Here is a 26,579-nt window from a genome sequence, read left to right on the forward strand (position 1 = left end):
AGGTGGTTTTGAATGAACACTGTGTTCTTACCTTCCCGAGGTTTTCTTGTTCAGCAATATTCTTAGTATACTGTTCCCTAAGGAGCCAAGATAACAAGTTAGCTTCAATTTATTTGAATGAATTTGCTCATATAATTCAATAGCATTAACATCTCTATCTCTAAGTTCTATGTAGTTTACAATGCTTATATGAAGAATGCAGTATCCCCTTACAGTATTTTAATAATCGTAATCTTTCTCAACTTTTAGTCCCAGTAAATGGTAATTTAAGAAGGAATATAAAGTTATAAATATTTTGTGATTTCCTGGGTGTGGGGAACTCCTAGTGAAGAGATTTCCTCTCCTAAGTGATCTATATCCTCTACTTGCCTGTTCTGAAGTCTTAGAGAGCTCCCAAATGGCTAAGTGACCTGCTCAACAATGGGCTCTTTACTCTTCACTATAACATGCTGCCTCTCACAGAAAAATGAAGAGAATGAATATGTTAAATGCTGTTTCTATTTAATCTTCTTTTCAGACAACATTAACACATTTCCGTAAATGTCACTTCATAATTTTAAAGAGATTTTAAAACAATTTCTATTTAAACAAAGAACTGATACTGAACTGCTTTTACACAAAAGTTCCATTATAACTGAATATGTGCTCATCATAAGATGAGCAGTCAGTGAGGTTTAAAATGGCTGATGTATGGGGTGGCTAGGTGGTGCAGTGAATAGAGCACCAGCTCTGGAGTCAGGAGGACCTGAGTTCAAATTCAGCTTCAGACACTTAACACGAAAACTAGCCATGTGACTTTGGACAAGTCACTTAACCCCAATTGCCCTCCAAAAAGCAAAATAAAATAAAATGGCTGATGTAGGAAGGTCAAAGGAATTAAAGACAAAGGATGTGGGATTAGGACAAAGCTAGAGATGTCCTGGAAGACAAGACAGTTACTAGGGCCCCACATCTGGAATAAAGAGAAGACCAGAATAATTGAGTTTTTGCTATCTTTGTTCAAGAGTATGTCACTGTATTTTGGATAAAATAAAATTTAGAAAACAATCTGAGGAATAAAAAAAAGAAAGACTGGAGCAGTCCTAGGGGAAGAAAGATGGCCATTTAACAAAAGGGGAGGCAGACCAAGTTGGAACAGGGAGAGTTAAAGAGGATACAAAATACTGGCTCAATCAAAAGTACTCATTAAGTACCTACTATGTACAAGGTCCTGTAGCAGGGGCTGAAGATAGAAGAACAGAGAATGAAACAACTGAAGATAAAAATGTGTAGAATGAATGAATATATGTGAGGAATTAGCTGAGGGCAAACGAAGCCAAAATGCCTTAGAAGCTGCAGATTGGGGATATTACATAACGATCACAATTATATGTCCTATCTCATACCCAGCAGGATGCTCCCAGTTCTACTGTTTAAGGTGCTATAAAAAGCTATGGAGGATGGCTCAGTTCATGCTCCAATGGATGTGCTCTGCTAATGTTAGTAACTCAACTCTTATTTTTACTTCTGCGAGTCTGTAAATAAGGTCATGTTGGGTGCTAAAGTTCAAGGAAATACTGGGAAAACCAATTCAGAACTGTTTGGTGTTGGGAGTGGGGGGTGCAGAAGTAAACAACAGCAAGTCTAGGAGGTTCATTTTCCATCTATGGATGAAAACTAAGTGACAACAATAATCATATTGCTAAATGTGATGCTCGGTTAAAGCCATTCTTGGAGAGTAAAGATTATATGAGAACTATCCACTGAGTGGGTTACAACTATGACAAGTCTGAATTCTGAATGAGAGTGGAAAGCGAAGACCTGAGTTTGAATCTCAGCCTCACTACTTTGACTTTGGGCAAGTCACTTTACCTATGTCTGTTTCTTCATCTAAAAATGGGGATTATAGCATCTGCACAACCTGCCTTACAGAGTTATGGTGGGAAAACGCTCTGTAAATATTAAGAAACAACTGTGACTTGTCATCATCAATTATTGTAGATTTCTTTCAGTTTCTCAAAGGGCAGAAATTCTCTAAACAACAACAACAAAACTTACACCCTTTTTCAAAATAAAAACTGGGCCACCAGACACACATTTTAAACCAAACTAATCACGTTTATCTGTGGTTGTGCCAGAAAAAAAGCTACAAATCTTTCAGATTTTTTAAAAGTGTCTCTCAGTAATACTCAAAACAAACATGGGTAAAACCATAACACGATGAGTTGTACTTTTAAAAAACGTCCTCATTATCACATAATTCAGCTCCCGACACAATACTATTTGGGGGGGCAGGATAAGGAAAACCAATGAAGTGGCAGGTGATTATGATAAAGGAACGAAGCAAAGCATCTTAACTGGGAAACTGATCAGAAAGTTCGGCAGTCATGTTTTCTTCTTTACTATTTATAATGACAACATTGGAAGGAATGTAACTTAATTTTTAAAAACTTTCTATTTTTAGAGGCCAAAATTAACTTTTCACATTCCTTAGTATTGACCATGCTGATTTACTTGAGCTGAGTTGACATTCAATAAAGACATCTGAATAAGTACATTTTTGGTCCAATATGTTGTAGCCTTAGGAAATATCCTGTTTTATAAATAGCATACTTTGAGCCTCTCTTAAATTCCTGTACAAATTGAAAAAATATTTAAACTCTGGAAAGAAACCCTGTTTCTTAATTCCATTATCTTTCTAAGAAAACTATCACTTCAAAACTGTTGCTATATGGATGAAGGTAAAAAAAGCCTTACTCCAAATCTGGAAGGTCAAAGCAAAATAACTATTTTCAGGATGGGAAAACTCCAACTTATTCTGTTGACAATTCAAACAAAACAGCTTGTGTTTATATTGCGATTTGCTTATCAGCCTATATTCCCAGCACGAGCTGAACAAAGCCATGCAAAGGCGACTAGAATTTGTACACTTATTTTCGTTCTTCACCACTGCTTACTGGGCGCTGTACACAGCAGATGCTCAATAGATTTTGAATGTTGGAAGTGTAGCCACTTGTGGGGCACAGAGCAATAGCCAGGCAGACAATCGGGGCTTAGTTCACAAGGGATGTGTCCAAAGAAGCAAAGCTCTATGCTTCCAAAAGGTTTTAGATCATGGGATAAGATGAATCCACAGCAAGAAGAGCCAAGCTTGAATTGTGATGGAATTAAGAAGATATCCCCAACAAGCTGCATGGGGTTGTGATTTCCCTCAGCGCTGCCTGAGTTGTTCCAACTCCAACTTAAAACTACCATGTGGTGGGCTGGAAACATGCTACTTTAAAACAAATTCTCTTAATTATCTTTGAGACTCATCACTCAGACACTCTTTTAAGGAAAGAGACCTGAAGAGACCTTAGGATCCAGATCCTCTGGTCCCACCTTCTCAGATGAGAATACATTGCCAGGAGATCTTTCAGAGCAGGTCAGGCGGGTGAATAGAGGAAGCCTTTATCAAGCATTCATTCTGGGCCAGGGGGCTGCTGTGGACCTCTTGACTCCAAAGGCAGTGTTTTTCTCCTTATCCCAAACTCTAGGTTTTAAAATTCTAGAGCAGAATTGCTTTTGCTTCTGATATGAAAGCTGCGATCTAAATTTTCCTCTGAGAAGTTTTTTTTTTAAAGTATGTATTATAAGTGGAATGATTTGGGGCATGAGAAGTTTCCAGTGATTTTTAGGTTACGACTATACTACAAAACAATCGGTCAATTCAGTAGAATTTAATTTTTTTAAAAGATCAAACAAGCAGCTGAACAGAATGAACAGATGAGTAGAACTGGACAGTATGCTGGAACAAAAAAGTATTTCTCCAAATTTAAACCTGAAGATGTCCTTTTCTGAACTAAAGATTTTTCTATTCACTTCACTGCAGAAATTGTGCAGATCAGAGTGAATTGTTGGGAATAAGATGTGTACTTGCCTGATGGCCTTCCGCTTCTCCTGCTGATCGGAGGAGACATAGGCCTTCATCTCGTCCGTTGCGCGCCGTAGCTGTACTTCGAGGTTCTAAATGGAGAGAGAGAGCTTTGGAGACATCGCTGACGAAAACTCTCTCCAAAGTTTCTACTTCGTTTTCCCTCATCTTACCTTAATCATGCAGTTTGTATAATGGTATCGGCTTTCTTCTTGAAGACATTCTTCCCGAAGCCCTCTAACTTCCTACAATAGGGTAAGAATGGGCAGCATTCTTCAATATGTTAAAAGAAACAACCTTCTGTTTCACTAAGCATAGCTTAAAAAAAGATAATTTTCTAACAATTTTTCCTTTAGTGATTTTAACTTAACTGAAATACCAACAGATGTTATCTATGTAGGAGAGGGCTTTCAGGTACATATGGTCTATGACTATGGAGAAAGCTGGCAGTTTACTCCAGAACACAACAATGAAGCAAAGACCGACATCAAAGTGAGAAGAAAGGTCAAGGTTCAGAAGAAAGCCGGCTGGACTAAGACTCTTCCACAGGTAACGGATGCTAGTCCAACGTGGCAAAGGACAGTGACCACAGGAAGACCTGGGCAAATGAGCACACGGACCACCTGTGAAAGGATCACATGCCACCCAAAGTACGGGGCTGCTGGAGGATGTGTTTGCCACAGGAGGAGCTACTGCTATTAATCACATTTACGTGGCCAAACCCTTCTCACCTGCTCGAGTTTGGACCGATTACTCTCTAGGCCTGCTGCGCAGCTGTCATACTGCGTTTTCTTTTCCTCACACTCCTGTGTCAGTTCCTGGTAGGAAAAGGGCAGAGAAAACGGGAATTCAGCTTTCAGGCAGCTCTTGCTCCTGTTAATCCTGTAGCTGAGCCTTAGACTCGGACGGGGACACATGAGAAGCATTACAGATGAGGCAGCTGCTCAAGTTGCATATTAGAAGATCGGGTGAATAAACAACATAAAAAATTCCTTCTAATGTTTCTATGTATATTCGGTGCCACAGCGTTTGGTCTGCTTGTGCCATGCAACAGTCATAAAGATTTTATGCTTTAAAATGGACAAGTTCATCATGTGTACAACACAGACCAATACTAGGAAAAAAGCACCATTAAATATTAGGTTATTTAGGGCTTTAAGGAAGGAGCCTACAGAAGTATCACCTTAAATGCATTAGCAAAGATGTTAAGTACCAGTAAAAACACACTCTACTTCATAGAATACATTTTAAATGATATTTAAAACTTTTTTTTGCAAAAATAAGATTTTATAAAGAAAAATGAGAAATCTATCTGTTCTATGGACCATACTTTAACTTTTAGTACGTTAATTTTCCTTGTACTAAAAACCTGTGCCTTAATGCATTCAATATTTCTCCCAATGGACATTAATTCTAATTTCCAACTTGAGAAGCACTATATGGAAGACCAGATCAGTAATTTCTATTTCCCATATTTGTCAACTTTTTCTATTTTCTTTCCTTTTTTTGGAGGCAATTGGTATTAAGTGATTTGCCCAGGGTGACATAGTGTCTGAGACCAGATTTGAACTCAGGTTGTCCTGACTCCAGAGCTGGTACTCTATCCACTGCACCACCTAGCTGTTCCCCTAGTTCTCTCTCTTTTTTTTTTTTTGCAGGGGGGAGGGCAGGGCAATTGGGGTTAAGTGACTTGCCCAAGGTCCCATGGCTAGTAAGTGTTAAGTGTCTGAGGCTGGATTTGAACTCAGGTCCTCGACTCCAGGGCCGGTGCTCTATTCACTGTGACACCTAGCAGCCCCCTGGTTGGTTTTAAAATAGAGCAATAAATGTAGTTCTGAGCGGCTCCACTGTTTAATTTTATAATCAATGTCACTGGTCAACTTTATCACAACAAACAAGCTAATAAGGAAACAGGGCGACAAACACATTGATGCTGGTGATGCAGGACTGAAGTTCAGGGGTGATATGGGGGTCTAGATAAAACAGATCTGGGAGTCACTGGCATAGAGCTGATAAACCCACAAAAGATGATGAGGTCAAGAAGATAAGGAGAAAGAAGAGTAGGGGGCTTAGGATAGAGCCTTGGAGAACATTCATGTTTAGGGGGTTGATCTGGATGATGAACCAGCAAAGCAAACTAAGAAGGAATGGTCAGATAGGGAGGAGGAGAACCAGGAGAGAGTGGTGTTATGGAAGCCAAGAGAGGAGAGTGTATCCAGGAGGAAAGGGCAGTTAAAAGTGTCAAACAGTTAAGTAAATCACAAGGCCTGGATACCCAACTGTCAGGGGTGTTGAAAAAGGTTTCTTTTACAAAGGGTGAGAAGTTAGACTAAGTGACCTCTAAAGTCCCCTCTAATTCTAAGGTTGCAATTTAGGTTGTCTTAAAGTCAGGTTAGAGGAGTCAGAAAAGGTCAAAATGAAGAGGCAAAGGCATCCATCTGACCCCAAACCCCACAGCTGGGCTGGCTGCTGGGACTGCACCTGCCAGGATCTGCTTCTGTCTGAGTTTGGCACCTCTGCTCCAGAGCAAGATAAACAGAGATCAAGAAAGATGAGAAGAAAAAGCAAAGCAAAGTGTAAATGTTTTTTCATCAGATACATAAGCAACCCTATTTTATTATTCATGCAGTCTATTTCTACTGGGCTGGAACCAATGACCATATTTTGCATAACTGCTACTTTTAATAATGTGAATTCAAATGCATGTGACCATGGGATTCCTATTTACACTGACTGGAGCCTAGATGTGGGGTAGACAAGTGGGAGAAGGGACTTTCTATACCTTAAAACCCTTTGTCCTAGCAGTATCTCCCCTTTCATACTAGGCGGAGGAGCAGGTTTTGGGAGCCCAGTTAAGTAGCCTATCCAGGGCAGAGCTTTGTGAGAACTTTATGTGTACAGAAAAGACATGAAGGCCCCGTGGTGACACAGTTAGGAGTTAACTTGGCCATGTGCTACTTTAAAAAAAAAAAGCTATCTTAGCAAAACGCCTTTGCTAAGGACCAATTGTATCTATTGGCTGACTGCTAATATAAAGCACCCCACATGGGGACTTGTGAGCTATGGTGTTAGAATGCAAGCCCATAGGGTTATTCTCTAGAGGTCAACTGTAACAATCACCCTCTGGGGACTCCCAACAAGTTAGGGGAGCAGTCCAGAGGGAGTGCTGCATATATTTCTATAATTAGTAGAACTGGACTATTAAAGCATATTCCATTTACCCCACGCTAAAACTCATCCTGGGAATGGCAGGATACAAAACTTATCCTAAATTTGCTGTGCTTCGTGGACCTTCAATAGTCCTAATACTGGCAGCTGACACTATTCAGTCATTGAAAGACTGATGGCTCTAAGGGTAAGTTTTAGACTTATATCCTCAAGGCATATATTGCACTATTAAAACAGATGGGATTCAAAACTAAATTTATAACATGGAGAGATTAAATGAACGCTGCTAATATCAAATGGCTGAGGCCAAATGACCTGGATTTGTGGAGTGCACTTACCTTCAGTCTGCTAATCTTTAAAGTAGTGGTAAGAACTAACTTCCAAGTAATGGCATCTCATTACATATCACAAGATATGATGGTGTACCACACAGTAACTTCATTATTCTGGAGTTAGCCTGGCACCATTTCACATTAGCAGATTCTCAGGTTTCACCTGGCCACAGAAGTCTGACCATATATTTAAAGCACTTTCTGGCATAAAAGTTAAATTGGGAATGTCACCTAACTGATTTGTGTTTAAGATAATTTCTTCAGATAATCTAAAGTCTACAACAATTAAGTAAAATGAATGACACAAAACCCTTTTAATGACACATAATTTACTCCTTCATTTTTGATGAATCATAATTTCCATGACTTGCCTCAGTAAACAGGAAAGAACACATGTACAATTCCAACTACTTCAGCAAAGTGGCAACACAGAACACCACAGTGTTTCCAGACAGTGTCTCCCCACCAATAATGCACCTACCTGGCAATTCTGTCGCAACTGTCTTAACTCTTTGATAATTGGGGCTAATGCTGACTTCTTTTCAACCACCAGTGAATTCAGTTTTTTTACCTGTTGTCAGAACAAAAAGTATAAACACATGTGCCACTGTTAGATCAATAATCTCATTTGAACGAAGGACATTTTTAAAAAAAACGTTGATGAGGACAAATGTGGAAATGTATTTAACATGAGTGTGCATGTATAACCTATATCAGATTGTGTGCCTGTCTTGGGGAGGGGGAAGGAAGAAAAACTGGGAACTCAAAATCTTACAAATCTTTACATGGAATTAGAAAGGAAAAAAAAGGGCTGATGAGATGAAGAACTCTGAAAATCCTAACAAGTTGGACACTATAAGTTAGAACCTTTCCCCCAAAGCAAACATTGGACCTGCAATTATTTTTACTAGGCACCACAGAGAGCTTGTTTATTGGTATCAAAACATTTTATAAAGGCAGTCTGAATATGCAGGTCACCTTTACAGAAACCATTTCTCTTTCTTTTGTCCCAGATTTTTTTTTGCTTCATTTTTAGTTTGTTATCTGCTTCTTAGACACCCAATAAAGGAAGAGACACAAGTAAACAGAATCACCATTTCCGACATGCCATCCAATGTTCGTCCTTTCACTTCATCCACTTCACTCTTTAGTGCAGAGACCCTCTCTAGCTCCTCCTGGGTGTAACTATAGCCAGAGATGCCCTTTTTGTCCTCAATGGTTTGCTGGTGAGCAAAGAAAAGAGAAAAAAAAAACCCACAGAGTGCATATGAAAGGCCCAGAAATTCACAAAACAAATCACAGATTTAATTATGACATAGCATCAACACAGGTAAATGAAGAAACTTCATGAGAATCTTCAAAGTACACTGCACATTTTGAAATTCAAGAGATTTACAGGCCTGCGTGGGTACAAGCACACTTAATTTACCTATGGTACTTACTGGCATATAAAAGATGTATTTTCAGGGTTAGATTTAAAATCCACATTACTGACCAATGGCATTTATGAATAGGGAACCACAAGCACTGCAGCATCTTTGTCTAAAAGGAATCCGCAGGTGGTGGACACTGGCCTCTCTCTTTGGTTTCCATGTGTCCTTCTTATTTGTAGCTCCAGAAATGACATTTATTGGAAACCACTCATTTTGTTTTTCTATCATGGAAGCCAGACAATTTTTGGTTGGTTCTAGATTTGCATTTTTCCCTCTGAAATTTTCATTTCATCAATTTGGGGGGTCTTTAATTTGCTAAAAAAAAAATTTATATTTTGATGCTTATATCTGTAGTAAAGGTGGAAATTAAAGGTTGTAGATATATATGATTTCTGATTATCATATATAAAGACAGATGCCAAAAGCATTGTAAAAATAAAAAAGTTTGCCTATAATGAAATTAGGTGACTACTTCATAAAAAGGAAAAATTATGCTTTCTTTTAGAAAGTGTGAAGGGTCACAAAAGCCTGGAAGGGATTAAAAAGCATAAAGAAGATGAGGATTGAAAAGATGCAAAGGACTTCAGAAAGAAGAAAGTCATTGAGAACTTTAGGGGAACAGACTGGCTGTGGGAGAGGAAAAATGAAATTACTGGGGATTAAGGAGGGAAATGGACATAACAGATGAGAACCATACATGTAAGGACCCTGGAGGCCAAAGACTGAGCCTGGACAGTAACTAGCATGGTCAAGAGACAAGATAGTAAAAGATGGGGTGCCCCATTTAGAGACACACACCTTTGTATTTATTTTGGGTTCTAACAGCTTCCATGAGGGTCAACCAAAATCAGTAGATGTGCTCAAGTGGGGGCTAAAAGAATCTAAATCAGGCATCAATCTTATCAAGAATTTCTGTAACATAAGGCAAAACTAAACCCAGAACTCCAGGGCTTTTTCCTTTGCAGTTAAACAAATAACACGACTTTCCTGGTTTTACCAGGAAGAATGCTGACTTAACAAAGAGGTACAAGTCCATGCATTTTCTTGCTCTTATGTTGACAACGACCCAGGGGAGAGCCGGGAGATGTTCTGTTACCAGCTGATGTTGGATGTTCTCGTGTCTCTGCTTTAACAGCTCCTCCGTCCTCTGCAGAAGGCCAAATTCTGCTTTAAATTCAGCTATTATCTGATGCTTCTTTTTGAAAACTGTACTCTTACTCCGAAGTTTACTAACGTAACGTTTAAACTGGAAGAAAGGAGAACATAGTGGCATGTAATTCAATTTGCTGAGTGGAGAAACTGTTGAATAACATTCTTTTCTCTTGTACTTGAGGCATCTAGGTGGCACAGTAGATAGACCATGGGACCAGGAATTAGAACTGAGTTCAAATCCAGCTTCAGGCACTTAGCTAGCTGTGTGACCCTGGGCAAGTCACTTCACCCGTCTTAGATTCTTCACCTTTAAGAACAGGATAATAATAACAGCACCAACCTCCCCAGATTGTTATGAGGACAAAATGAGATCATATCTGTACATTTTAGAGTATGTATAAATACTTACTATTATCACTGTTATACTTCCCAACAGGCAACAAAACTTTATTTCATGTGTCACAAAGTTAGGTGACAGTAATCATTTGGCTTCATTAGGAAATTTGGGACCACCCCATTTTAAAAATACTTAAAAACCACAGGCTAAATTAAAATATTTTTGATGGTTTTTATTTATCACCTAAACAGTCCCTAAGATTTAATGCAAACATGTGAAACCTTGGTCTTCTTTATTATTTATATATTTTAATATATAATACTATATTATATAACAATATATAATAATATTATATATATTATATAATAATTTAAATATTTCTATATTTATAAGGCTTCACAATGCTCCAAAGCAAAAGAATGTTGTCCCAAAATAAGATTCCAGCAATAGAAAACAAGTGGCTTGAGGCGGCCAGGTAGCACAGCGAGTAAGAGCACCGGCTCTAGTGTCGGGATGACCAGGGGATCGAATCCGGGCTCAGACACTTAGCACCCACCCAGAAACACCTGACCGTGTAACCTTGAGCAAGTTACTTAACCCCAATTGCTTAGGGGCAGCCAGGTGGCTCAGCAAGTAAGAGCACTGGCCCCAGTATCGGGATGACCTGGGGATCAAATCTGGGCTCAGATACTTAGCACCACACTCAGAAATAACTGGCCATGTAACCTTGAGCAAGTTACTTAACTCCGATTGCTTTAAAAAAAAAAAAAGAAAACAAGTGGCTGGAGTACGTTGTAAGTTGTTATATCCATTCTATATGTTAGAATTCATTTATTCACATGTTAAAAAGAAATAAATGAATGGGTAGGAGACAAAGAGGGAAGAAGACAGAGGAGAAAGACCCCAATTTTAAAGGGTGGTCAATGGTTATGTTCTTTAAAAAAAATTTTTTTTTAAGTTGTTAGTCTTTTTTTTGGGGGAGGGCAATTGGGGTTAAGTGACTTGCCTAAGGTCACATGGCTATTTTTTTGTGTTAAGTGTCTGAGGCCAGATTTGAACTCAGGTCCCCCTGACTCAATGGTTATGTTCTTTAGCCATGGTGCATGAGACATACTAGGATTAAAAACAAAGTTGAACGACTGTAATTACCATTTCTCATTTGATAAATTCATACATACTAAGAAGCTGTGATCTTTATGTCTGAGTCATCAGGATAAAATTCACCTTCAAGTGTTGGAAAGCTGTGGGAGACTCTAGGCTGCTAGGAAGACTTACAGAGATAAACTGTGTGATGTGGTTAGCTATCATTGCTAGGAAAAAGTGATATAGCCAAATAGGCCATCACTTAAGGAAAGAATATGTATTTATGAAGGTTGTGTCAAATAGCTTGAAAAACAAATGCCATGGGCAGAAGGCAGTGGAGTATTTAAAGGAATTTATTTCATGGCTAACAGCATAAAGCCACTCCCAGCTGGTGCCTCTGAGAGAAAGCACCTGAAAACCTTCCAACCAATGGGAAGACTTTCTGATACTTCTGCAAGTGCCGAGTATAACACCGCAAGCCTCTTTTGTAAGCTCAGATTTGACCCAAACGCTGCTTACTTCAGGTGCTTTTTGCTATGTGCCATAAATTTTGTACATACTATAATATTTCTACCAAGTTTAGTTTATTAATGAAGATTTTCAACAGAAGGAACTTAGCTTGCTGTTTCAAAATATAAAACCTCTTACCAATTCAAAATAATTATTTGCATAATGTGTGTCTTTATTAGGCCCTTAGGAAAATTCATGGAATTGAATCTTTCTTGAAATTATCTTATTTTTAAGTGTTTTAGTGTTGTAAAGGCTAATTCTTCTAGATATAATAATTAAAATTTTAAGATAAAAAAAATTCTACTTCATAATATTAAAATATTTATAAAGTACAGTTTTCCTCAAAGTACTACCTGATTCCTAAATATGAAAGAAAACTGTCAGATAATTCATAAGGGACTTAACCTAAAGTTCTAATATTAAATACTTTTGCAGTGTCAGTTTTTGGACCTCTGAAAAAGATTTTCTACTTCAAAATTTTAAAATAATTTGGGAGCCATATTATGAATTGGGGGAGAAGGATGATTCCGAATGTTTTGTTAATGAAGGAGACCAAGTCATTCACAGTAAATGAGAGCCAGTTTCAAAAACTTAAATTTGCACTAAAGTTAACGAGGGTCTAATAACTTGTGAAGTTTCCTTTTGAAGAATCAATGTTCAAGTCTGACATAACCATAGATTCAGAACCCCTAGAGTAACTATATGTTCTATTAAAAGTGTCCTGGGCAAAGCGCCCAAAATGAAATCAGCCCTGTTCATCTGCCATCCTTTGTAAGATCTAGGCCAGAGCTTTTTCTATCTTGCAGTACTCCAAAACTATTTTTAAAGTGAAAAGCTATAAAAGTTTTTGGTGAAAGAACAAACCTACAAATTACTCAATGTGCTCAATACAGATTGGACTACGTGAAGCACAGTCTAACTACAGGCCATCTTACATTGTACATACTACCAATGGCAAGGAGAGTCAAGGTCGAATACATCATCCTACCATAAAACAAAGTAAGTGCTGGCGATCAGTGTGTTAAGACCACGATTGTCTTCTTTTTTAAAAAAACAACAAACCATACCCTTAAATATACAACTAACAAAAAAAAAGTAACAGATATTTTTCTGGACTTTTGTTCTTGGGGAAAAGAGAGTACTCAGGCATTCTAGGGTAGTGCTCCCTTAACAAAAGCATTAATACTCATATATGGCTCCAGTCAGAAACAGAATGTCAGCATTCCAGGCCAAGATGTGCGGTAGGAAAAGTATCTCAGGGTGATTTGTTTTGTAGTTGTCATTCTAGCGCCTCCTTTTGGTGGGGAGGAGCTTTGCTTTTTCAGGTGTGTTTCTTGTAAGCAACAGATTCTAGGGTTGGTTTCCTTCGTCCCCCCTTATTCTTTTTGTCATTGTTCCAGTTGTTTCAGATTTGTCCAGCTCTTCATGATCCCACTTGGGGTTTTCTTGGCAGGGATCCTGGAGTGCTTTGCCATTTCCTTCTCCAGTTCATTTTACAGATGAGGAAACTGAGGCAAACGGAAGTTAAGTGACTTGTCCAGGGTCACACAGCTAGTAAGTATCCGAGGTGGCATCTGAACTCAGGTCTTTCTGACTCCAGGCCCAGTGGTCTATCAATATGCCACCTCGCTGCCCATGCCCTTATTCTAGGGCAGTTTTAATGAATGATAGAAATCTTTCTGGCTCAATGATACCTTAAAGTACTATTAGTTCAGTAAAAAAAAAATCTCACAACTATTTTATAAGAAATGTTTTCATATAAGGATAGGTATATTTAAATCATTATGATAACTGTGAAGTCACTTAGAAAATGTGTTTATCTTTATCACCTGATGGTACAGTTTCATTTGTTTCTTTACAAACTGATATCGTTGAGCTCATTGTAAAGAATGGAAGGCTGAGCATACTGCCTAGTTGCTGATTAAGCACCTACCATATACAAGGCAATGCACTTCTCTAGCTGCTGTGGGTAATGCAAAGATAAACAGGATATGTGATGACTACACTCCAGGGACTTATTTAAAAGATGAAAAGAGACACAGAGAAATGTCACCTAAATGAGAATACTTCCCAGTGCTCCACCCAAGCCCCATTCCTGGTCATTTGCCTTCCAGCCTCTGTCTTCTCCCCAGGGCCTTCTCTAGAGCTCCAGAGGCCAGGTTTTAAACCAGACTGATCCTTCTGTCCCAACCCTCATCTTCTCCAGCTTTCCCACCTCGTATGAAGACAGGCTTCCTAGGACACCTAGGTCGGCCACAAGATTGGCTCTCAAGGGAGGTCTTTAATAATTACTACGGTATCTAGTAGCTGATAATGAAGAAAAACTGGTACATTAAGAAAGAAAATGATAACACAAATATCCTATTAATAATAACACTTTACATTTAGTGAGGTAGCTTTGCTATAGATAAAGGACTTAAGGCCGGGAGACTTGGGTTCAAATCCAGGCTTTAACATGTGTTATCCATGTGAACCTTGGTAAACCATTTCACCTCCATGTCTCTGTTTCCTCATCTATAAAATGGAATCACAAAACTTGTACTACACCAACATCATAGGACTGCTGTGGGGAAAGTGTTTTGTGAACCATAAAGCACTAAAGAAATTATCATCATTATTAAATGGAGGAGAAATCGGCAAAAACTTCCCCACAGAAATGGAGAGCCCCAGACTGAAGGCTGGAAGGGATCTGGAGATCGATCATCTAGTCCAATGCATCCAGAAAGATTGCTGACTTGCCCAAGGTCGCAAAGGAAGCAAGTAGGAGATTTAGAGATCTGAAGTCAGATCCTCTGGCTCCAAGTGCAACATTCATTCCACTGTACCTCTACCAAATGCTCCCCAAAAACTGCACATCAATTAAGCCTCACTTTATTGATTCAGTCATTTATGTATTTATTTTTAAGATTATCAAGAACTGTACAAACTTAGTACACAATAGCTAAATCCACTACTTTACCTTGGCTGTGTGGACTGGACTATGCAAGGTTCATTTACATATTTATTTAAATTAAAAAAAATTCAGTTCCAAATTCTCTCCCTCCCTCCTACCCCTTCTCTCACTCACTGAGAAAGCAAGAAATGCAATACTGATTATACATATGAAGTCGTATGAACCATATTTACATTAGACACACTGCAAAAAAAAAGCAATAAAAAATAAAGAAAGTGGAAAAAATATGCTTCAATCTACACTCAGTTCTCTCTCTGGAGGCAGATGGCATTTTTCATGATAAGTCCTTTGGAACTGTCTTGGATCACTATATTGGTCAGAGTTGCTAAGTCTTTCACAATTGATTATTGTAACAATATTATTGTTACCTTGTGTGTACAATGTACTCCTGGTTCTGCTCACTTTGCTTTTGCATCTGTTCATATAAGTCTTTCAAAGTTGTTCTGAAACCATCCTGATCGTCATTTTTTACATAGCATGACAGTACTCCATCACAATCATATACTTGTTTAGTCATTCCCCAACTGATGGGCATGACTTTAATTTCCAGTTCTTTGCCACCACAAAAAGAGCTGCTATAAATATTTTTATACATATGGGTCCTTTTCATTTTTCTTTGATCTCCTTGGGGTACAGATCTAGGAGTGATATTACTGGATCAAAGGGTATGTGTAGTTGTGTAACCCTTTAGGCATAATTCCAAATTGTTCTCCTGAATGGTTGGATCAGTTCACAATTCCACCAACACATTAGTGTCCCTAGTTTCTCATAGCCCCTTTAGCATGTGTCATTTTCCTTTTCTGTTGGGTTAGCCAGTCTGATGGGTGTGAGGTGGGTACCTTAGAGTAGTATTAATTTGAATTTCTCTAATTATTAGTGATTTAGGGCATTTTTTTCGTGTGACTATCTTTTCTAAAAATTGCCTATTCATATACTTTGACCAGCTATGAAAGTTTTAGAAAAGAGATGAATAATTTCAAAAGCATGCTAGGCTTAGTGAATTTTTTGCTGTAATTGATTTTGTTATAATTACTGTGCTCACACGTAGATTATCTATTACATAATTTTGTAAATATGTATTGTATGAAATCAATGTGAATATTTTGAAGTTCATTAATAAAATGACCAAGCAAATTCTGTTCAAATTTTTTATAATTTAAAAAATTACCTTTTACTTTTTTTTTTCCTAGAATACAATATGAAGTACTCCTTCAAAGAGGAAGAGAAGGAGATTTCAATGGTTGTTTTAGGATTTAGTAACAACACAATTACACTAAATTTTTCTCCATTGATAATTCTTTATAATATATAACTACTGCAGTAAATGGGTTAAATGACTATTTGAAAATTACCTTTTTGGCAGGGAGGTGTGTGACCTATATTCTCTATCTTCCCAGGCTGTTACTATTAGCATTTTGTTCAATGAAATAAGCATTTACTGACTATGGGCTAGTGGTATGCTAGGTCCTGATGTATGGTGGGGTGGGATGAGGGAGAAATTAGGGAGAGATACTACTTAAGAAGTGTATGGCAGAGGCAGAACCAAGATGGCCACACAGAGCAGCACTCAGCTGAGCTCTCCAAATTCCCAGAATTCTGGAGAAGTAGAATCAACAAGTCTGGTGAAACAATTTTTCCAGCCCAAGACAACCCAGGAAGTTGGCAGGAAAGGTCTGTCTCACCCGGGTGGTGGTGGGCTCTTGAAGTTCAGCACAACTCAGGCAGCATAGGCTTGGCAGCAGCACCTTCTGGGGTTCCCAGACCCTGGATCATGGTGGCTGGGGGAGGGGTTGTCCACAACTGGTCAGAAGGAGACTGCAGGGGACCATTTCCTGGCACTGGGCTCAGGACCCTGTTGCATTGCTCAGATGAAATTCTGGGTCACAGTTCCAGAGTCAAAAAAACATGAAAGCACTTTAGGCTGGAGGGGCTCTGGTGGGGAGGAGGAGTTCATGGGGAAGTGGTGACCCTGGTTTCAATTCTTAGCCTGAAGGGAGTATTAGCAATTGTTGCTGCAGGTGAACAGGGGATGTGGTAACAGTTCCAGGGCCAGGAGGGATGCTGGCACTGGTGGCTACAGGGAAACAATGTCCCCTCCTGGGTAGGGACCAGAGCACAGGTCAAAAGAGCGGTGACCACACCTCCCCCTAGATCATCTGAGCTTGAGAGCATCAGAAACCTACACATCTCCAGATCCATCTCTGAACACAGCAGCAAGAAAGGCCTGAAGCTTAGAACAGTGTCCCCTCCACCCTGGGAGCAGGGCCCAACTTTAATAAAAAGTTCAAAGTCAAGAAATAGGCTAGAAAAATGTTTGTTGTTGTTCAATAATGTCTGACTCTTCATGACCCCATTTAGAGCTTTCTTGGCAAACACATTGGACTGGTTTGCCATTTCCTTCTCCAGTTCACTTTACAGATAAGGAAACAAGGTGGAGTGATGTACCTAGGGTCACACAGTTAGGAAGTGTCTAAGGTCAGATTTAAACTCAGATCTTATTCTGGGCCTGGCACTCTATCTACTGTATCACCTAGCTGCCACAACAGGGTTAAGTGACTCGCCCAGGGTCACACAGCTACTAAGTGTCTGAGGCCAGAGTTGAACTCAGGAAGATGATTCTTCCTGACTTCAGACCTGGTACTCTATCCACTATGCTGCCTCACTGCTTCACTATGCACTGGAAAAATAAGCAAGCAACAAAAAAAGAAGCTGACCCCCACACAACAAGTTGCTATGGTGACAGGGAAGCACAAGACAGAAAACCCAGAAAAAGACATGTCAAAGCAGCTACAAGCAAAGCCTCAAAGAAAAATGTGGATTGGATACAAGCCCAACATGAACTCCTAGAAGAGTTCAAAAAAGGATTTTAAAAATAAAATATGGAAAGCAGAGAAAAAGTGGTAAAAGAAATGAGAATGACACAAGAAAATTAGGAAAACAGAGTCAACAGCTTGATAAGAGGCACAAAAAATACTAGAAGAAAATAATCCCTTAAAAGGTAAAATTAGTCAAGTAGAAACTAATGACTCTATGAGACACAAGCAACAAAATGAAATCAAGAGAAAGAAAAAATAGAAGAAAATGTGAAATATCTCATTGGAAAAACAACTGACCTGGAAAACAGAATAAGGAAAGATAATTTAGGAATTGCTAGACTACCTGAAAGCCATGATAAAAAAAGGAACCTAGACAATATATTTCTAGAAATAATCAAGGAAAACTACCCTGATATCCTAGAACCAGAGGGTAAAATAAAAATGGAAAGAATCTATCAATCAACTCCTGAAAGAGATCCCAAAATGAAAACTGCCAGGAATATAACAGCCAAATTCTGCAGCTCCCAGGACAAAGAGAAAATAATGCAAACTAGAAAGAAATAATTCAAATATCATGTAGCCACAGTCAGGAAAACATAAGATCTAGCAGCTTCCATATTAAAGGATTAGAGGGCTTTGATATTCCAGAAGACAAAGGAGCTAGGATTAACCAAGAGTAACCTATCCAACAAAACTTAGTATAATCTTTTGGGGGGAGGGAATGGATATTAAATGAAATAGAGGACTTTCAAGCATTTCTGATGAAAAGATTAGCACTGAATAGAAAATCTGACTTTCAAATACAAGATTTAAGAGAAGCATAAAAAGGTAAATATGAAAGAAAAATCATAAGGGAACCAATAAAAGTTAAGATGTTTATAGTCCTATATGGGAAGATGATAATTGTAACACCTAAGAACTTTATCATTGTTAGGACAATTATAAAAAATAAAATTAAGAGGTGAGAAAGAGGAATGTACTGGGAGAAGAGGGAAGGGAGAGGAAGAATGGGGAAAATTATCTCACATAAAAGAAGTATAAAAGAAAGAGCTTTTACAGTGGAGGGGAAGATGGGGGTTTGGGGTGGTGGGAAATGCTTGAACCTTATTTTCATTGGAATTGGCTCATAATAATACACTCAGCTGGGTAAGGAAATCTATAGAAGGGGAATAAGGACTGATAGATGGGAGGGCAGATCAAGGGAGGCAGTGGTAAGAAGCAAAACAAACTTTTGAGAAGGGATGGGGGAGGAGAAAGGGGAGAGAGACACAGAGAGAGAGAGAGACAGAGAGAGAAAGAGTCAGAGACAGAGAGAGAGATAGAGAGAGAGAGAGGAGAGAATAAATGGGGAAAAAGACAGGATGGAGGGAAATATACAGTTAATAATCATACAATGTGAATTGGATGAATTCACCCATAAAATGGAAGCAGATAGCAGAATGGATTATAAACCAGAATCCAACAATTTTTATTTACAAGAAACACATTTGAAACAGCGAAATGCACAGAGCAAAAATAAGGGGCTGGAGGAGAATTGATTATGCTTCAACTGAAGTAAAAAAAAAAAGCAGGGGTAGCAATTATGATCTCAGACAAAGCAAATGCAAAAATAAAACTAATTAAAAGAGATAAACAAGGAAACTACATTTTGGTAAACAGTATGATAGAAAATGAAGTAATATCAATATTAAACATATATGCACCAAATGGTATAGCAAAAATTAAATGGGTTACAGGAGGAAATAGACAGTAAAACTATAATAATAGGGGGCCTCAACTTTCCCCTCTCTGAAACTGGATAAATCTAACTATAAGACTAACAATAGGAGATGAACGGAATTTTAGAAAAGTTAGATATGATAGATCTCTGAAGAAAACTGAATGGGAATAGAAAAGAGAACACCTTTTTCTCAGCTGAACGTGGCACCTTCACAAAAACTTACCATGAATTAGGTCACCAAATGGAGAAAAGCAGAAATATTAAATGCATACTTATCAGACCATAATGCAATTAAAACTGTATTCAAGGGGCGGCCAGGTGGCTCAGCGAGTAAGAGCACCAGCCCCAGTGTCGGGATGACCTGGGGATCGAATCCGGGCTCAGATACTTAGCACCACATGCAGAAATAACTGGCCGTGTAACCTTGAGCAAGTTACTTAACCCCAATTGCTTAAAAAAAAACCAACTGTATTCAATAAAGGGCTGTGGAAACACAGAATAAAATTTGGAACCTAAATAATCTAATAATAAAGAATGAGTAGGTCAAAGAAAAAAATCATAGAAACAATGAATAATTTTATTAAAGAAAATGACAACAATGAAACAACAAATATCAAAATTTATGAGATGCAGCCAAAGCAGTAATAAGGGGAAAATCTGTATCTCTAAATGCTTACATCAATAAAACAGAGAAAGAACAGATCAATGAATTGAACATGTAACCAAAAAAAAAACTAGAAAAAGAACAAATTAAATATCCCAATTAAACACCAAATGGGAAATTCTGAAAATCAAAGAAGAGATTACCCAAAACCAAAAGTAAGAAAACCATTGAACTAATAATACTAGGAGCTGGTTTTTATTGAAAAAAAAATAATAAAAATAAACTATTGGTTAATTTTATTTTTACAAAGAAAACCAAATTACTAGTATCAAAAAGGAAAAGGGTGAATTCATCACCAATGAAGATGAAATTAAAACAATTATTGGGAGCTTTTTTTGCCTAAGTATATGCCCAATAAATCTGATAATCTAAGCAAAATGAATGAGTATTTACAAAAATATAAATTACCCAGAATAACAGAAGCAGAAATAAAATACTTAACCCTATTTTAGAGAAAGAAATTGAAAAGTCATTAGTCATCATAAGAAAAAATCCCCAGGATCTGATGAATTCACAAGTGAATACTATAAAACATTTAAAGAACAATTAATTCCAATACTATATAAACTATTTGGAAAAATAAGTAAAGAAGAAGTCCTACCAAATTCCTTTTATGGCACAAATATGGTGATGATAAATATACCAGGAAGGGCAAAAACAGAGAAAGAAAACTATAGACCATTATTCCTAATGAATACTGAAGGAAAATTTTAAAATAAAATTTAAGGACATTACAGCAATGTATCACAAAGACATACACTACGTCTGTATCCCAAAGGGAAAGGAACCTACATGTACAAAGATATTTATAGCAGCTTTCTTTGTGGTGGCAAAGAATTAGAAATTGAAAGGATGCCTATCAATTGGGGAATGGCTAAACAAGTTGGCATATGAATGTATTGGAAAACTATTATGATCTAAGAAATGATGAGCAGACAATTTCAGAAAAAACTGGAAAGATTTATGTGAACTGATGCAAAGTAAAGTGAGCAGAACCAGGAGAACACTGTACATACACAGTAACAGCAACATTGTGTGATGATAAGCTATGAATAACTGAGCTCTTCTCAGCAATACAAAGATCCAAGATAATTCCAAAGGTCTCATGATAGAAAATGCCATCCATATTCAGAGAAAGAACTGATGGAGTCTCAATGCAGATCAGAGCAGACTAATTTCACTTTCTTTATCTTTGTGTTTTTTTCTTTTTGTCTGCTTCTTCTTTCACAACATAACTAATATGAAAATATATTTTACATTATTGCACACATATAAACTCATTTAGAAGTTTTACCTTTTTGGGGATGGAGAGAGGAGGAAGGGATGGGAAAAAATGTGGAACTCAGAATTTAAAAAAAATTAATGTTAAAAATTGTCTCCATATGTGATTGGAAAAATAAAATACTATTAAATATACTGTAAGCCGGTGGGATTTATACCAGGAATGTAAGACTGGTTCAATATTAGGAAAACTATTGGCATAAGGGATCATATCAGTAAACAAAACCAACAAAAATCATAGGATTATCTTAACAGATGCAGAAAAAGCTTCTCACAAAATACAACACTCATTCTTATTAAAACACTAGAAAGCACAGGGATACGCGGAGCTTTCTTTAAAATCAGAAGTAGTTATCTATTGATATAAAACCAGCATTATCTGTAATGGGGCTAAACTAAAAGCATTTCCAATAAATTCAGACGGTGAAGCAAGGATATCCATCATTACTACTAATATTCAATATTGTTCTAGAAATGCTAATTATACTATTAAGACAAGAAAAAGAAACGGAAAGAATTAGAATAGGCAACAAGGAAATAAAACTATCACTCTTTGCTGATGATATGATGTATACTTAGAGAATATAAGAGAATCAACTGAAAAAGCAGCTGAAATAATGAACAACTTCAGCAAAGATTTTTTTGTTTTTCTTGTTCATTTGTTTCAATGGGGTCCAACTCTCTGTGATCTCATCTAGGGTTTTCTTGGTAAAGATAATGAAGCGGTTTGCTTCTTCAACTCAGTTTACAAATGAGGAAATCCAGGCAAACAGGGTCACAGTGTCTCAGGCCAGATTTGAACTCAGGTCTTCCTGACTCTAGGCCTCCCACTCTATCCACTACCCCACCTAGCTGCCCCAAGTTGCAGAATATAAAATAAACCCAAATTAATTGTCAGCATTTCTATATATATTACCAACAAAGTCCAGCAGGAAGAAAAAGAAAGAGAAATTCCATTTAAAATAACTGCAGACAATATAAAATACTTGGCAGTCTACTTGCCAACACAAACCCACAAACTAGAGGAACACAATTACAAAACATTTTTCACACAAATAAAGATCTAAATAACTGGAGAAGTATTAATTGATCATGGGTAGGCTGAGCCAATATAATACAAATTACAATTCTACATAAATTAATATATTTATTCAAGGCTATACCAATCAAATTACCAAAAAATTATTTTATAGAGCTAGAAAAAAAATAACAAAATTCATCTGAAAGAACATAAGGTTAAGAATATCAAGGAAATCAACGAAAAAATAATGTGAAGGAAGGAGGCTAAAGAAGTACCAGATCTCAAACTCTGTTCTAAAGTGGTGATCTTTAAAACAATCTGGTACTGGCTAAGAAATAGAATGGTGTATCAGTGGAATAGAAGAAGTACACAATACGCAGTAGTAAATGACCATAATAATTTAGTGTTTGATAAACCCAAAGATCAAAGGTTTTGATATCTGAACTCACTCTCTGACAGAAACTGCTGGGAAAACTGGAAAGCAGTTTGGTAGAAACTAGGTCCAGACCAACAACTCACACCACGTACTAAGATAAGGTCAACCTGGGTGCATGGTTTAGACATAAAGGACGATATAAGCAAAGTAGGTGAGGATGGAATATTTTACTTGTCAGATTTATGGATAAGAGCAGAATTTATGACCAAACAAGAGACACAGAACATTACAGGATGTAAAAAAGGGTAATTCTGATTACATTGAATTAAAAAGTTTTTGCACATCACAGAATAAGTAGCATTTCATATGTACATTTCAATACTAAAACAAGTTGTCAGTTCATCATCTGCTTCTAAAATCAGTCTTCAAAAATACACATGATACATATTATAAGGTATTAAAGTTTTGAAACAACTGTCAAATAGTAAGAACTTGGATTACTCAGTTCTATGCAGTGAAGATGATGGTATTTTAACTGGCATAGATCCTCATGTGATTTCATTTAGTAATTAATGGATATAACATTACAGTAACTTAAAGTCAACATTTTAAAGGCCTAATACTCTAAGAGGATAATTAATTCCATCTCCATAATGATCTCCTGAACTTTAAGTGTAGAAAACATTTATTTATTATCCTGAACTTTTACAAGGAAGGGATGTAACATAACACAGGGATCAATTCAGGAACTGATTCTTGCATACAGCTACAAAGTATTTTGTAAAGTACTTTAGTATACTTTTAGTATAAAAAAGTATTCAGGGGTGGTGAACCTGAGGCCTCAAGGCTGTATGTAGCCCTCTAGGTCCTCAAGTATGGCCCTTTGTCTGAATCCAATAAAAGGGCTGCACTTGGATTGCAGGTTCCCCACCCCTGTGACACTGTCAAATTTTAGGAAGAATATTATTTTTCTGAAATAAAAGTATACACTATAGCCTTTAAATTAGATATAAGTATATCTGAGCTCTGAATAGAATATGGAAAATAATGATTAACAATGTTAGCAGCTTCTGAATGTCTTAAGGTTAATGCAAGTATGTGCAAGGAGTTAAGTAGATGGTGATTGTTTAGTTAGTCCAAATAGTAAAGTAATAAAAGATTTTCAAGCAATTCAAAGGTGGAATGAAGTGAAGCTCTGAGAAGTCTCCTTTGGACCAAACCACTGGGATCATTATCAGAAGATGATAAGAAATCACATAGACCAGCAAAGTCTAGCACAGAACCCAAAGAATAACCTCTTGCTACACTAAAAGAGAAAAAAAATATTAGGGCAAGCTGTCAAGTTGGTCAAATCAAGTAAGTTATTCATTAAATATGAACCGCAAAGTATTTTCTAGGAAGTTTGCCATTGGCTAGGAGGGCCCATTATAGTATGTATTGCTAATAAGTTGGACAGTGTTTTATTACAAAGTTATCATGCCAGATGCTGAGGTCAAAAAAGTTAATGTTTTAATCCATACCAAAGCATGCTGAGAGAGCATTCAAGCATGGGAAGCTGCATTTTATATCTGAAATATAGCAGAAATTTGGTTTCAATAATGAATTAATGCTTTTTAGTGCAAACTTCTCACTTCAGTAACAATTTTATAGAATCTGTTTCTTTGTATTTATTATTATTTCTAGGAGTTTGACAGTAGTGTTCCTTCTCTTTCCATTTAATGTGTTTATAGAGCCTTTGGCAGAAATGACTAATCTCTGTGCCCGCTGTTTTAACGCACACGAGCAGGCTGTCTCCATATATAACCACTTGTTTTCTTCAGTACTATCTAAATATCCACTCCAAAAGCAAATATTAGGCCTACTTTTCAAATCTATCTAGACATCACAGTGTCTACTCTAGGTAGCTATCACTGTGGATATTCATATGGAAAAAAGGCTCTTTGCCCCTTCTGTAAACTTCCTACCTTATCTCTAATGTGACAAGTTGCTATTTCCATAGAAACGAACTGTAAGGTTGAATACAGGCATATAAGAGACAAGGGTATAATAATATATTTTGTACTGTTTATCTCAGAATCACAAAGTGCTAAAAATAGCTGTATTCCCATGTTATATAGAAGGAAACAGGTAAAGAGAAAATAGGACGACTCATCCAAGGTTATACAAATCAGAAAGAAAAATGAGATAAGCTATTACTCCTGCCTTCAGCCCTGTGTTCTAGCCAGTCAGTGCAGGGTTTCCATTTTTTAATTAGACTCTATTCTTATGTCAGTTATACTATAATGTTACTTTTCTAAAAGCCCAAGAAACCTATAAGAATAAGCCAAGGACAAATATCAAAGTCTATTTTAGAATTGTATGGGTAATGCACAAAGCATTTTCTTCCTCTCGTCATAGCGTATCTTTTCTTTTTGATCCTAGACTTCAAGAGAAAATGAAAAAACCATCTTTTTTTGTTAGCATCAAAAACCCTCCAATAAATCATGTGGACTCCTGAAGGCCTGCTCTGGGATCAGCCAACATACTTCAATTATTTCATGCCAAAATAGTATTCTTTTAAGTCACCTACCCCAACTGGTACCATACAACCAGATAAATACCATTCTGACCTTTTCCTATCTGTATTGTATTTTACGTTTGATGAGCATTAGATAGCCAAATATAAACAGTACATATGGTAGAGGAGTCACTAAACACGGCTACTGTTGGATGATCCATGAAAAAGGATCGGGTGTACTGAGAAATCTGTCCTTTTCTGAACTCTGGATTGGGACATTCCTCTGAAACGTATTCACACTATCATCCAAGGCCTTTGTATTGCCATATAAATCAAAACACCACCAGCTGTTGCTAGATTTCTTGTATAGCTTAAAACAATTCTGGCAAACAAAACAAATAGCTCTCCAGAAAGAAAAGAAAAAGCAAAATTCTCCCCAAACCTTAATTTTAAAATTACAGTGTGACCTGGACTATATTGCTTAATACGTTACTTTAAAATTCATCAAGTGAAGTCAAATTTACTTTGATTCTATTCTGTTCCAACTCTCAGGAATATTTAGGGCCGCTAGGCCCTGCTGTGAATGCTAAAGAGCACAATATGATTTGAAAGGATCTAAAAATATCAAAGGTTTACCCAGAGATCACTTGTAACTGAACCATCTCTCCTTTCAAGTGTCAAAATTTGATTTCTAATTTTTTGGGATCTGACAGCTGCCACTATGCTTGCCAGCTTTCCCCTGGGCTCGCCGTCCCTCGGAAACCCTTTGTAAAGATTTCACAACCTGGCAGACAGTTTTGCACTAGAATTTCTGTCATCTGCTATATAACAAAACTGGTCAACCACCTGCTGTTGATGTAAATAACCATTTTTTTAAACTAACTTGGCTATTACTGATAGTAGAAATACCTTGTGATCATGGAGAAAGTGGTAATAATAATGCCAATAATCACAATGTTAATGATAATAGCTGGCATTCACATAGCACTTTAGTGTTTGCAAAATGCTGTACACATGTTATCTCATATCAGTCTACTGGAAACAGGCTAGGACTGACCTTTTCACTGGAGAAACTGCCAAGAGAGGAACTGACCACAGAACAATGGAGATGGAAGGGAGAAGGGAAAACACTGAATCTCCCCTCCTCATTTTACACATGAGGACATGAGAGCAGAGAGGTGAAGTAATTTCTCCAATTTGGTTTTAGAGACCAGAGCAGAACCAGGGCCTCCTGATTCATAGCCCAGTTTTCCTGCTACTAGAACAAAGAATCCTCAAGACAGTCATTGAGCTACACATCAGGGCAGGGCAAGTCCCAAGGGCAGCACTGTTAGGAGTGAGAAG

At 37.4% G+C, this 26,579-nt stretch overlaps 1 protein-coding gene across 3 annotated transcripts in view; it reads right to left on the reverse strand.

Moving 5' to 3' along the window:
- The window catches only part of IFT81 (intraflagellar transport 81), a 67,850-nt gene that overhangs the window by 4,892 nt on the left and 36,379 nt on the right, over positions 1-26,579 (reverse strand). For all 3 annotated transcript variants that reach the window (XM_069081698.1, XM_069081696.1, XM_069081697.1), the window contains 7 exons: positions 9,922-10,071; positions 8,487-8,615; positions 7,874-7,963; positions 4,624-4,710; positions 4,066-4,137; positions 3,899-3,984; positions 32-77 (listed from right to left, as the gene is read on the reverse strand). In XM_069081698.1, coding sequence (XP_068937799.1) covers positions 32-77; positions 3,899-3,984; positions 4,066-4,137; positions 4,624-4,710; positions 7,874-7,963; positions 8,487-8,615; positions 9,922-10,071 — 660 coding nt within the window. The remainder of the gene's footprint in view (positions 1-31; positions 78-3,898; positions 3,985-4,065; positions 4,138-4,623; positions 4,711-7,873; positions 7,964-8,486; positions 8,616-9,921; positions 10,072-26,579) is intronic.

The sequence above is a fragment of the Petaurus breviceps genome, unplaced genomic scaffold (assembly GCF_028583685.1).
Source record: "Petaurus breviceps papuanus isolate PSGF00001 unplaced genomic scaffold, PetGlider_PUasm1.0 99, whole genome shotgun sequence".
Lineage (NCBI taxonomy): Eukaryota > Metazoa > Chordata > Mammalia > Diprotodontia > Petauridae > Petaurus > Petaurus breviceps.